This window comes from Lepisma saccharinum, chromosome 10 (genome assembly GCF_977018435.1).
Source record: "Lepisma saccharinum chromosome 10, izLepSacc3.1, whole genome shotgun sequence".
Classification (NCBI taxonomy): domain Eukaryota; kingdom Metazoa; phylum Arthropoda; class Insecta; order Zygentoma; family Lepismatidae; genus Lepisma; species Lepisma saccharinum.
Window position 1 is genome coordinate 18109363 of NC_139238.1, and position 13534 is coordinate 18122896.

Below are 13534 nucleotides of genomic sequence, written 5' to 3' on the forward strand. Positions count from 1 at the left end.
AGCCAAGAATGGCAGAAAGTGACTCTTGATAAGGGAATTACTAAATAAAACATTGATATTCATTGTTATGGTTAGCGAAAGTAACCAAAAAGCGAAACAGAAATATATTGAGGAAACTGATGTGCAAATCAGTGTGTTCCAAACACATTGTAATTTGAAAATTTGTGAACACATATTATGACAAAAGTAATTGTAATTCCAGAAAGTGTATGTGCATCGTTCTTGTAACAATAATCTCTTGCAGGTGAGATCCTATATCCTGACAAATGTCAATTCTGTTAACATACTGAGCCATTGATTGCTGACACTATTGCTGTCATTTTAGTGGAAAATGAATCGCTCCTGTTTGCACTGCAAGTTGTGTTTTACACAGTAATTAATGACATTTTGTTATCTTACACTAGGGATATCCACAGGATTCGTCCCAGTGGTGGCGCAAACTAGGCAATTTTTTTTCCAGTGGTGCCACAAACTACACACAATTCTCCTCAAAATAGTGATGCACCTCAAAAATCGTAGCTGTTAGCCAGAATGTATTCATATATATCGGATAGTATTCTGGATATTATAATTATTCAGATACTAATGAAATAAATTATGCCAGTATCTATAATCTACGATCAAGATTTTTTATAATCTATCCGTATTTCCATGTACACAATAGACTTTGTCTTTATGAACCTCCTACAAAAGTAAGCGTTATTGTCGAATTTTTTTTGACGCTGTTGCCACATTCAAAATTTATCTCAAAATGCTGAGAAGAAATGTAGCTGTAGCGAAATTTTCGCTACAACTACAGGAATTTTGTAGCTTCGCTACCGCTACAGCTACAATTTTCAAAATGTAGCACCGCTACAGCTACAGCTACAAATTTTGTAGCTAGCTACAGTAGCGCCGCTACAAGTAGCGGGCTACTTCCGACCACTGCTAATGAATATGTGGTCCGTAATGAATTAACATGGGAGGACTGCGTTAGTGTTTGTACAGACGGAGCCGCTTCTGTGACAGGCCGAGTGAAAGGATTCGTGGGTAAAGTACGCGAAGTAAATCCTAACTTACGAACCGACCATTGTCTTATTCACCGCGAAGCCATTGTTGCTAAGTCTTTGCCATCTCCTCTGAAAATTGTGATGGACGAAGTAGTAAAAGTCGTGAACTTCATCAAATCGCGGCCCCTAAATATGCAGCTTTTTAACGTTTTGTGTCAAGAAATGGGATCAGAGCACACTACACTTCTGCTACATACAGAAGTACGATGGTTATCTCGAGGTAAAGTGTTAACGCGAATGTTTGAACTTAAAGAGGAGGTACTTTAATTTTTTACTATTGAGGGGCATGAGTATGCGGATTTATTTGCAGATGATGAATGGGTATCTAAGTTGGCATATCTTTCCGATATTTTCGTACACTTGAATGAACTAAACAGAAAAATGCAAGGTAGAAACTAAAATATTCTGACTAGTATGGATAAGATTCAAGGATTTATTAATAAGTTGAACTTGTGGATACAGACAATTGAAAATGGATCGTGTGAGATGTTCCAAACTGTATGGTCCCTTGCTGACGATAACAAGGTGTTGATGGACTTAATTAAAGAACATTTAGTACTCTTGGAGCAGACTTTCAAAAAATATTTTGGAGAGAGCGTTGAAGATTTTGACTGGGTTCGTGATCCATTCAGTGTGGATTCGAAATATCTTCTGAAAAATTTACGCTTACAAGAGGAACTGGCAGATTTGAAAGCAGACAGAACATTCAAATTAAAATTTTTCGAAGTGCCTTTGGATACATTTTGGTTGTCAATAAGCAGTGAATACCCGGCTATCTCCGAGATGGCAGTTAATGTGTTGTTACCATTTTCAACTACGTATTTGTGTGAACTGGGCTTCTCGACGTTGACTGCAATTAAAACATCAAAGAGAGAGAGACTCAAATCCATCGATGAAGAAATGAGGCTTGCTTTGTCAACGATTCTGCCACGAATCAGCCGTCTGTGTGCAGCTAAGCAGGCTCAAGTATCACATTGAAGATATGAGTAGAGTTATTTACTTTAAAATTCGTATTAGAAATGTGTATTTTCTACATTGAATTAAAGTTAATAAATTTTAAATAAATGCATAAGTCTATTCATAAATTTATAATAATAATAATAACAATGGTAATAATAATAATTGATTACATAACGACGTAATATTTCGTAATTATATTAAGATTCATATGATTTTGAGGGGACAGACATTTTGGTGTGCCGTGTTGAGTCTAGGCCCGTCTGGGGTGTGCCGTGAGTAGAAAAAGGTTGCGGAACACTGGCTTATAACATTGAAACCTGAAGAAGAGAAGTTATCTCTCGAAACGTCGTAATTGAAGAGAACTTATCAGACTCGCAAGAAACTTAAGTAAAATTGTAATTTATATTGTTAATCTTGTGAGTAATTCGCACATAGCAAATATGAAACCCTACCAAATGGCAGTTAAGATTAAAAGTGAAGCTGACTTGCTTCATCTATTAGTACATCCTGGACTCCATTTGGCAAACTAGTGAGGTTTGGCATCTGGATTCACAGCCAGTATAATCTTATGAGGGACTTGTGTTGTCATCTTTATGTGCATGTGATTGTTTCTTCATCCATCTTATCTCACCACCATTCATTCTCATCTTCGCAATTAGCCAAAGGGTCAGAAAAGTGAAGTAAAATAAACTAAATCAACCAGTCGGTAATTGTGATAGCAAAAAATCTTGACCACAAGTATAATTTCCTGATTTTTATTAACTTTTTGACCTACTTGTTGATGTCTTTACTTCTTCTTGACTTTCGTGACTGGTAGACACCCTGAATAACTCTGTTCTCTATGCCCCCTGCTTTACAATCAAAAATATTGAATAAGAATGGAAAACACCTTGTTCAATCAGTATAAACCCCAAGGTAAGAAATTCCGCTCAGGCACTGACCCAAAACTTTGTTCATTAGTTGCTTCAGTTTTCTTGTTTGTTCTCTAGCAGGACAAACTTTTATTTTCATTTTGGGAAATGGACTTGTAACTTGCATGATTTCCCTTTGCTCAATGAAACGCATACGTATTTTCCTAATTAATATTATTGTAACGCCCAAAATGTAGGACATTTGTGATATTTTTCAAATTCCTCCCGGACGCCGGACGTAAGGCTAAAATGTAGGACATGTACGGGAAAACCTGGACGTCTGGTAACCCTAACTATGAACCAAAACTGGTACAATTGTAGCAACATTTGAATGTTGCAATAATTTAAAAATTGTTCCAAATTGTCATAAACACTAAGTGCCTCCCCAATGGCATACTGGATATTTTGTTGCCTTGTAATCAACGGGTCTTGGGTTAGATGCCCCAGTGGAGGCACATAGTGGATCGGATCCAACTTTAAATTGTAAGTCCAGTCCCGATTAGCCTTCTGTACATAAATTAAACTTAAAAGAAGAACTTAAGCTATGAACACTTAAGACATTTAAACGAAATATGCAGGCTATTGTGACTATTGCACATTGGTCTAATGTAGTTTTGTTTTAAAATCTTCATACATTCACTCAGAGAATAGTAATATGAAAACGGCTAAACTTTAATCATGAAGTCCACTTTGATCACATTATTTTATGTATGGTAATTTTTATTCTTATATAATTATTGATTATTAATTTTTCTTTTACTTTGCAGCAATTGCTAATAACAAAAGTGATGGGAGCTTAATTAATGTGTTCCATTTGAAGTTCAAATATCGCAACGACCTGAGAAAACTGCATAGAAATCTTGGGGAATGGTGTAATGATAGACTCAGTGAACTGGATACTATTGATTTGGAAGACATGGAAGCTCGACTGAGAGCCGCTCCAAAACTAGATGATGAAACTGTATTAATCAATGGTAGCCTTCATTTTGAAAGTAACGTCCATGTAGGATCCTTGCTGACTGAAAGTGTAAGTTACTATGCTTTTTTTTACCATTTTCTATGGTCTAATTACTGCATAGATGTGTATTATCGGTGCAATAGTCAGGTTTTTGGAACAGGCCCGTAGCCAGGAATTTTGTAGGGGGGGGGGGGCGAAGTCAATCCTAGAGGGGGCAAATTTTCAATATATTGTGTATCATTGGCAGATATAGCAACATCAAATAGCAATATTTCGATAATGACCTTTCCAGATTGCCAGAGAATATAAAGATTAACATAAATAGGCTAATAGGGACTGTATCTACTTGATATTTACAGGTCGATAATGTTGATAGACGATTAATATGTACCAACAGCTTTGGGCCTCTCTGCAGAACTGATTGAGGGAGCCCTTTATTAATCATGCTTCATAATGATTCCCCTTAGTTTCCTGTATGCAAGATTTTTACGCACAAGTGAATCGAACGAGAATCCAACAACACCATTGTGTTGTATTACGCAATTATTATAGTTGAAATGCAGGTTTTGACACCTGACAAAACAAATAGGAATCCTTTGATTGATCAATTACTTCTTGGATTAGTGTCATCATTAATATTTCATATTAAGTTTCATAGAATTAAATTGTTTTAATAGGGTGCAAATAATTTTGCGGGGCGCCATGGCATTCTCTTTAATATCTAGATCGTTTGGCTCCCAGGGGCGACTCCCGTCACCCCATAGCTATGGCTCCGAACTTGAACTATAAGAATAGTAGTCATTGCGAGCAAAGCAAGCAAGAAAATTTTATGAAATGTATTTTTTTTTGTATAAAATTTGAAATCTAGGGGGAGGCAATTGTCCCCTCTGTGCCCCTTTGAAAGTGTCGTCTGGAAGAAAAATGCAAGGAACACACAAAAACTAATTCCATCATGAGTACCAAATTGTCCTGCTATTCTTAGATTCTCCTAGTCTTGTTCTTTTTACTTCAATGTTTGCTTCGTCTAGAATGGACTTCCGTCCAAGATCGGGGGCCTGGGGGGGGGGGGGGGGGCAATTCCCCCTGCCTCCCTGTGGTTGCGGCACCGTTTATGAGTGTCTCTTCATCAATTTCACATCACTCATTGTTGTGATTAGCTAGAAGTGGCACAAAGCAATGCTAAGTAAAAAAAAAATCAAGTATCCACTCCCTCTCTCTACCACATGAATGACTATTACCAAATGGTAGACTTGGGAAACAAAAATTAAGCAGTTCCAAGTTCATAAAAACACACCAAGAAAAACATCCGAACACATTAGGAATTCTAATAAAAGGCTACTCAAAATGTCACATCTGTTCTAGATACTGAAAATTGCAAAATCATTTCCTGACCTGAAAGGGAATTTTTCTCCCCAATCCTGATACAATATACGGAATCCCATACACCATAATAAATCACAAAATCAATAAGTTTCTTTGTTATGTTGCTAGAGAACACATGATATAATTGTAAAGATTAGTGAGAATTCCAGGTAGGAATGTGTTCTGTATCTTTCACAGGGGGGGGGGGGCAAATCAGTTGCCCCCGCTGCCCCTCTCTAGCTACAGGCCTGGGCATAATACAATAATGCCTGCACATAGACACTTCGTGTTGTTCACAACCTGCCTGGGCATGGTTGGTCTTTGAGTGTTCCTTCACCAATTTCATTATGCCAACCTCATCTTCTCCATTAGCCAAAAGTGACAGTAATTGGGAGTAAAATAAACTAAATCAAAAAATCAATCACGCTGTTCGCAAAACTGACGTCTTAGACCTGGTACCCATATTTAAGGAAAAATTTGCTCCACATAAAGTGTCTTCTTAGTGGATGGTTCAAGGTCACCATTCACAGATTTGTTCTGTTGGTTTAATAGGAAGAAAAATGAAAAATTAAAGGTTCATGAAGAGGTTTTTACAACTGTAATGCTGTAGGCCAGCAGCGCAGACCATCCTACTTGAATCGACGTGCACGTTTCTCCTTATGTTACAAAAATACTCTAGCAATAAATATTGAAGGTAAAACATGCATTGTTTACAAAGATTTATTTTTCCCTTGACGTTTACAATAGCACCTGGGATCGTAGGAGACTGTCTTAATTGTCCTTGATGTTTTCTTCTTGCAGGATCTTTCTCTCACGACTCTGAAAGAAAAAAACTTTAAATTATTTTCAACGCATATTTTACTGAACAATGTAAACTGAAAGAAATACACTATAATCGCGTACATAGGTTTAAAGTTATCTACGATCTAGTATTTGTAATTGCTAGCAAAACTTCGTAATTTCTAGCCAAATTATTAAACACTCTGTGATCTTTACATAGAATCGTATGCTAGATGATGGCTACAAAATTTCGAAACATGAAATTTGGTGACAAAAATGCAAAATGGAATTTAATTTCGGCAATTTAATTCATGCAAGTACAAAATATGTGTAAACTAAACTATTTTACATGAGTTACATTACATTACATTGTACTATATAAAGTACTACAAAAGTTACCTGTGTATGCTGCACTCCTTATTCCTGGATAGCTGCATAATTTGGTGCAGATCTCTGCTCTCATCCTTTTTTTTTTCTCCTTTTATTTTATTTTTTTTTATTTTATGCTTCCACGGAACTGGAGTTCTACCCTCTGATGGGTTTCTGAGTGAGACTTTGATGTTTGATGATGGAGACCCCCTTACACACTAATAGGGTCTCCAGCCACTTCTAAGCAGCCGGAGACCCCCTTACACACTAATAGGGTCTCCAGCCACTTCTAAGCAGCCGGAGACCCCCTTATTCACTAATAGGGTTTCCAGCCACCTCTAAGCAGCCGGAGACCCCCTTACTCACTAAAGTAAGCATAAAAACCCATTATTCTACCTCAGAAATAGTGGTAACACAGAAACTCTCTGGTGTGTGGAGATAGTTTTAGTGTAACAGCATGTTTAGACCCAGCCTCTTCGCCATTCCACTTGTCTCTTGATGCCAGTGCTCATCCCTCACCAAGAAGAGAAGCTGGAGACTGGCATGGACGTCTACAGGAAGGGGAAACCTAAGCCATGAACTGATATTAGAATGGTTTTGAAAGCCTAAAGTCCTAAGTTTGAAAGAGAATAAAGGTCTGGACATTTATTTGTTTTCATAATCATCCATTCCTTTATATCATCTGTGTATAGCATGAACTAATGCTCTGTACATAAACATTGCATATTTACTAACAATTAACTATTTCGACTTATTATTTGAAATCTGTTTCACAATCCTTTCTTTCGAGTCACTTATCGCAAGTAACCAAAGAATCAAGAACCCTGTAGATGCCTATGCCAGAACCTCCTTATGACAGAGAAGAAGGGAAAATGCAGGAAATTGAAATTCATAATCTTACATTGATGACAGTTGATGAGTATGTGTTAACAAATCGAAATATCAACAAATACTTAAACTATCTTTGTTTTAACCAAAACTTTCACGTAACCTAACCTACCACTTCTATAAACCTACCTTTAATAACCCTTTCCTCTTAATTCTGCCTGAAATATTATCATTTCATCAGAACCTCTTTAGAGGATCTTCTTTCTTTCTTACTTATCTCGTACCTGCCCTCTAATCCTAGGACTTTCCTATGTATTATACGTATTTCCTCATTCTATATCTGCATTGACTCTTAATTCTACCTGAAATATTATCATTTCCTCAGAACCTCTTCAATGCTGCTTTTTTCTTACTTATCTCGTGCCTGCCCTCTAATCCTAGGACTTTCCTATTATTATATGTATTTCCTCATTCTATAGGCTATCTATCACCATTGTCTCTTAATTCTACCTGAAATATAACTATAATTTCCTCAGAACCTCTTCAGTACTTCTTTGCTCTTACTTATCTCGTACCTGCCCTCAAATCCTAGGACTTTCCTATATATTATATGTATTTCCTCATTCTATATCTCCATTGACTCTTAATTCTACCTGAAATATTATCATTTCCTCAGAACCTCTTCAATGCTGCTTTTTTCTTACTTATCTCGTGCCTGCCCTCTAATCCTAGGACTTTCCTATTATTATATGTATTTCCTCATTCTAAAGGCTATCTATCACCATTGTCTCTTAATTCCAACTGAAATATTATAATTTCCTCAGAACCTCTTCAGTACTTCTTTTCTCTTACTTATCTCGTAGCTGCCCTCTAATCTTAGGACTTTCCTATTATTATATGTATTTCCTCATTTTAAAGGCTATCTATAACCATTGTCTCTTAATTCCAACTGAAATATTATAATTTCCTCAGAACCTCTTCAGTACTTCTTTTCTCTTACTTATCTCGTACCTGCCCTCTAATCCTAGGACTTTCCTATGTATTATACACATTTCCTCATTCTATATCTCCATTGTCTCTTAATTCTTCCTGAAAGATTGTTATCATTTTCTCAGAACCTCTTCAGTACTTCTTTTTTCTTCTCATACCTGCCCTCTAATCCTAGGACTTTTGTATGTTTTATACGTACTTCCTCATTCTATATCTCCATTGTCTCTTAATTCTACCTGAAATATTATTTCCTCAGAACCTTTTCAGTACATTTTTTTTCTTATCTCGTACCTGCCCTCTAATCCTAGGCCTTTCCTATGTATATTTCCTCATTCTATATCTCCATTGTATCTTAATTCTACCTGCAATATTATTATTTCCTCAGAACCTTTTCAGTACTTCTTTTTCTTACTTATAATACGTATATTTCATTCTAATCACAAATTTCGCTACCGAATTCTCAATTATATTATCAGTATTCTCTTCCTGGCATATAACAACGTTATGTCGTACAGGCACCTTTTAATGAGTTAAATCTTTCTATTGTAACAAAAGAAATGTGTGTGCTGTGTCACTCATGAATATACAGCGACATTTTTAATAGTTCTTACATGAGCTCTCTCAGAAGATTTTCAAATAAATTATCAAATTTGGAAAAGCTGCATCCTTAAATAATTTATATTGTTATAATGTTTACATCTCATTGTGGAGAAAAGAGAAATGAAAGAAGCGGTGAAGAATGAGAGGAAGCAAAAGAGAATTAATTGAGCCACAGAGGGAGAAAGAAAGAAAATAAATTTGAAGAAAGAGGCAGAAAGAAAGAGAAGGAAAAGAAATAACAGTAGAGAGAAAGAATAAAGAAAAAAATACACAAAAAATTGAAAGGAGGAAATAGTATAAACTGTCGAAGAGAAGAAGTAACAGGATTGAACATATACTAAAACTGAGAAAAGAACGAAAGCTACATGAAAGATACAAGGAAAGAGAGAGACAAATGACTTACAAATAACTGTGAGTTCTTATGATAAACACAATAAGAAGTGAACACACCAAACCAAGTTGATGAGTACCGGAACGTTTCTTCCTACTGCTCACAGAACTGCTTACTGCACTCCTTATATAATACACATCAGGATGTAATCTCCATATTATATTCCAACAGTAACCTTCACTTTTGCTACCACCTTACATCTACACTAATCCTTAAAGTTAAATGTTTGACTTTGATCTAGAGAGATTTGGATTGAAGTAAGTGAAGATGTTAACTAATTGTATGTGAAAGAGTTCAAATGTTGAATAATGGTGGATATGTGACATAATGAAACATGGATGCAGTGTGAACACAACAAGTGTTGGATTTGAAACATGGACATTCCACACCGTTCCTCTAGATTAAACACACTGTGAACATGGCAACAAGAGGCAAAGATGGAACAGAGACAGCCAGTCCCCTTTTCTAAGATACTATGAAGAGAGTGGCAGAGTGGTAACATAGAATACCAAGAAAGTAGGGACCCTAGGTTCAAATTCTGTGAAACGCACGGACATTTCTTCATTGACCCTTGTTGTTATTATTGTAGAGATGTATAAAAGTGCCTCAGAACAATGTAGATCCACAAAGAAAGTGACACACATGTTCTGATCCAGAATTAGTAGGGACCTTGCTTTTTCACGATAAAAACGAAAAATGTTAATTATTGCAAAAATTGTTTGTATATGTGCAGTGGCACGCTCTGAATAAGTTTTTCCTCCATTCGAAATTTTGAAATAACGAGAATTTAGCATAAAATTAGAATCATGGCCTTTTTCACGAATTTCAACACATTTTGTGCCTAAAAAAGGAAAAATACAGCAAAAATCCAATATTATTGTGTTTTAGGCTTGAAACGTAAAATTACAATATCTACGCATGTATAAAGTCCATGTTTTCGAAAATTTTATCCTCCGCAAAAATACTAGTGCATGGAATAATTCCGATAGCTACGTGAAGCCACGTGCAAATCTATGTTTTACACAACTTTTCGCTCTACATGGGAACGTTGTGCATCCCCGAGCAAAGTGGTGGAACTTCGAAGTTCAAAGGGAAAGACGAGTGTGCTCCTACCACCATAACATCTATATTTGTCGAGCAAGAAATATTCTACGTCATCGAGCGAAGAGATCCCGTTCCCGCGGTGATAAGTGCCCACCTACCGTTACTCAAAAGCCATAACACCGGTATTTGTCGTACGAGAAATAATGAAAGAAAACTTCATCAAATTTTTTTCCCAATGTCTGAAACTGTCACGTATAGTTGTAGACCACGTGACCTACAAATTAAAATACTGGTTTAAAAATCACAATGAAGCTACAATTCTATCTTTGCAAAACGGACTTCTCCGATGGCATCTTGTTGATGAAGCGTCTTTGCCTTGTAATCATGTAGTCCAGGGTTGAATTCCCGGTGGAGTCATATAGAGATTCGGATCCCACTTTCAACTTTATTCCAGTCCCGATTAGACTTACTGCATAAAGTGTACTTAAGAAAAACACTAACACAAATATTTTTCAAAAAACTGTGCTAAAATTAAAATGCAAATTTTGGGTAGAAATAACATCGAAAACTAAAGAAATACCACTTTTAGGAAAAGTTATCACCGAATAATCAAGGTCCCTAGATATGGAATGGACGTTTCATCAGTTTATCATTCATCCTTATTGTTGCGATTAATGTAGAGGTGAAAAAGAGACTTAAGATAATGAAATTGAAATGCAAGATGATGATGTAACGGACGAGTGAAGTGATAGGATGGAAAAGAGAGTGGATGAGAACAGGTGATAAATGAGAGTAAGAAGATCATGAGCAAAGGAACAACAACGAAATTGTATGAAGGTGAAAAACAAATTAAATATTTCATCCTTATATTGATGTGCCTAGAGGGCACATCAGGAAACCCTGGATCCTGAAATCTATTGATTGGTTCAGTGGTAATGTCACAAGGCTATTAGCACCTGCTCCAAGAAGCAAAGGGTTCTCGTATTGAATCCTGAGTAAGCATGGATGTTCCTTTTGTGAGTTCTATTAACATTCACTTCATCACTCCGTCTGTAATTATCACAGTGCGCTACAAATTCAGGGGCTCAGGGTTTGAACCCGGTCTGGCCATGGGTGTTATTTGTGTGTGCCCCTTCAACAATTTCATAATCATAACTCATCTTGCCGAAGTCCGTGACTAGTGATTTTCACACAGGGTTACCACACCAAGGGTCCCGAGTTCGAATCCATGCCTTGGCATGGGTGTTTTGTTTATCAATTTCATCATGTTATCATTCATCTTCTAGATTAGCCAAAAGTGACAGGAAAGCCAAGTAAAGTATACCAAAGCAATCATCGCTCATCCTCAGTCGCCATTAGCCAAGTAACAAGAATCAAATAAATTCATCACTCAATTTCATTGTCGCATAGTACAACAGCAACGAAAAAATCAGAAAAATGAAATAAAATGATGAGAATGACTGAATGGATGCAGCATGACAACAACGCGCACATTTGTCTAACCAATGAGGAACTATTCTATGAAATAGGCAATTAGAGAAAGTGTGAAAGAACAGGGACTGGGGTCCAGTGGCTCGTGGTGGTTCACATTCAGTAGCCAGTTGCTTTTGGGAATCTATGTCTTAGGTTCGAATCCTACGTAAGGCATGAACATTGAGTTTGTTCCCCATCTATTTCCTTAACTTTCATTTCATCCTCATCGTTCTTGATTAACCTAGGCAGGTAAAAACTACGTCAAATAACTAAAAGAAAAATCACGAAAAAAAAAAAAAACCTGCCCTGTTGACCGAAATTGTTGAGAGACCTACGGCGAGATACTAAACACAGTAATTCAATCAATCAGTACACCATTTGCCCTATCGTAAGTACTCCAAGCAGAGTACAGAATACCCTACTGTCTCTGCGTGTTACTTTAAATGATAATATGCCCTTACCTAGCAGTGTAAAATGTCCTTGAAGAAATGTGGAACACGTTGATATCTTGTAGATACATAAGGGCTATTAGTAACTTTTTTTCAATATGACTGACTTAGCGGCAGAATTATCGCTGGGGACTTTTGATATGTTATTACTGTTGTTATAAAGAAGCTACGCACCAAATTTCAGCTTGTTATGAATTATAGTTCTCTTATTTCGTGAAAACTTTCATTGTCCACCATTTTCCAATATGAGTGAAAGCTGAAGATTTTTTATGTTATTAATTTTACTATGATGTTATATACGAAATTTCAGCTTGTTATGAATTATAGTTCCCTTATTTCTTGAAAACTTCCATTGTCCGCCATTTTTCAACATGGCGAACTTAGCGTACGGGTGTTCGCTGGGGACTTTTGGTATGTTGTTATTAATGCTCTAAAGACGCTACATACCAAATTTCAGTTTGTTATGAATTAGTTCCTCTATTTAGAAAAAAATTGCCTAAAGTGACTGCACTATAGTTGTTGATTACGGAGAAAATGTTAATAACTTTGAATTTGTGTTTATCATCTTCAATATAATGATTGCTGAAGTGAGTTTAGAAGTTTATAGGAATAGAAATGTGTGAATAGAGGTTTATAAGATGTTTTTCCCAAGTAAATAAAAGTCTATAATATACACTCATATTTATTGTATGAGCAGTATCCTCTCCCCCCCTCCCTTATCCCACCACATGCAAAAACAAAAAAGAAAATTGGTGCTGTATCTTTCCTAAGAAAGTCCTTTCAGCCTAGGCTTAGAAAATACTGAGTGAATTAATGCACAGTATCCAGTCTACATCAGTGACTGCGATGACAAGTGGTTAGAGCCAGGCGGGTTCCAATGTTAGTTGAGGGCTTGAGTTCGTGATTGGATTTGTCCCATCTCTTGCTTTATCATTCATCCTTGTCCAGATTTACCCAGAGAGGTAAAAAAAAATAAAGTTAATTCCTCTTGAAATACATATGGAAACCAATGTTAAAAATTCATATGTCATTCGGATTTTCAAACCCTTTATATGGGTAATTTGAAGTCACGAAAGCAGAGGTGGTTGTAGGGAAGACAACGTTCCTGTTTGCTGGTATGCAGCCCCCACTGTCTCCTCGATACATGGAAATGTCCACGCTCTTTTGTGTTCGTCCTTCAACCAGCTTCCCCACTGGCTAATGATATGTGAAAGTCTTCTCATCTGCCCTCCGTTGCCATTTGTGTGATTAATCAGGGTACATTGTTCCCAATGTCGACCCTTGGCACATTGAATCTCAAGCGAATGTTATAGTGACGACTAGTCACACGCAATAAATGAAACTAACAAATAAAATTACAAATTTTAGTG

General features: G+C 36.5%; 1 protein-coding gene across 2 annotated transcripts in view; it reads left to right on the top strand.

Annotated features, from left to right (window-relative positions):
- clos (closca) overlaps positions 1–13534 on the top strand; it is a 152256-nt gene that overhangs the window by 65660 nt on the left and 73062 nt on the right. For both annotated transcript variants that reach the window (XM_083129614.1, XM_083129615.1), the window contains exon 10: positions 3688–3947. In XM_083129614.1, coding sequence (XP_082985740.1) covers positions 3688–3947 — 260 coding nt within the window. The remainder of the gene's footprint in view (positions 1–3687; positions 3948–13534) is intronic.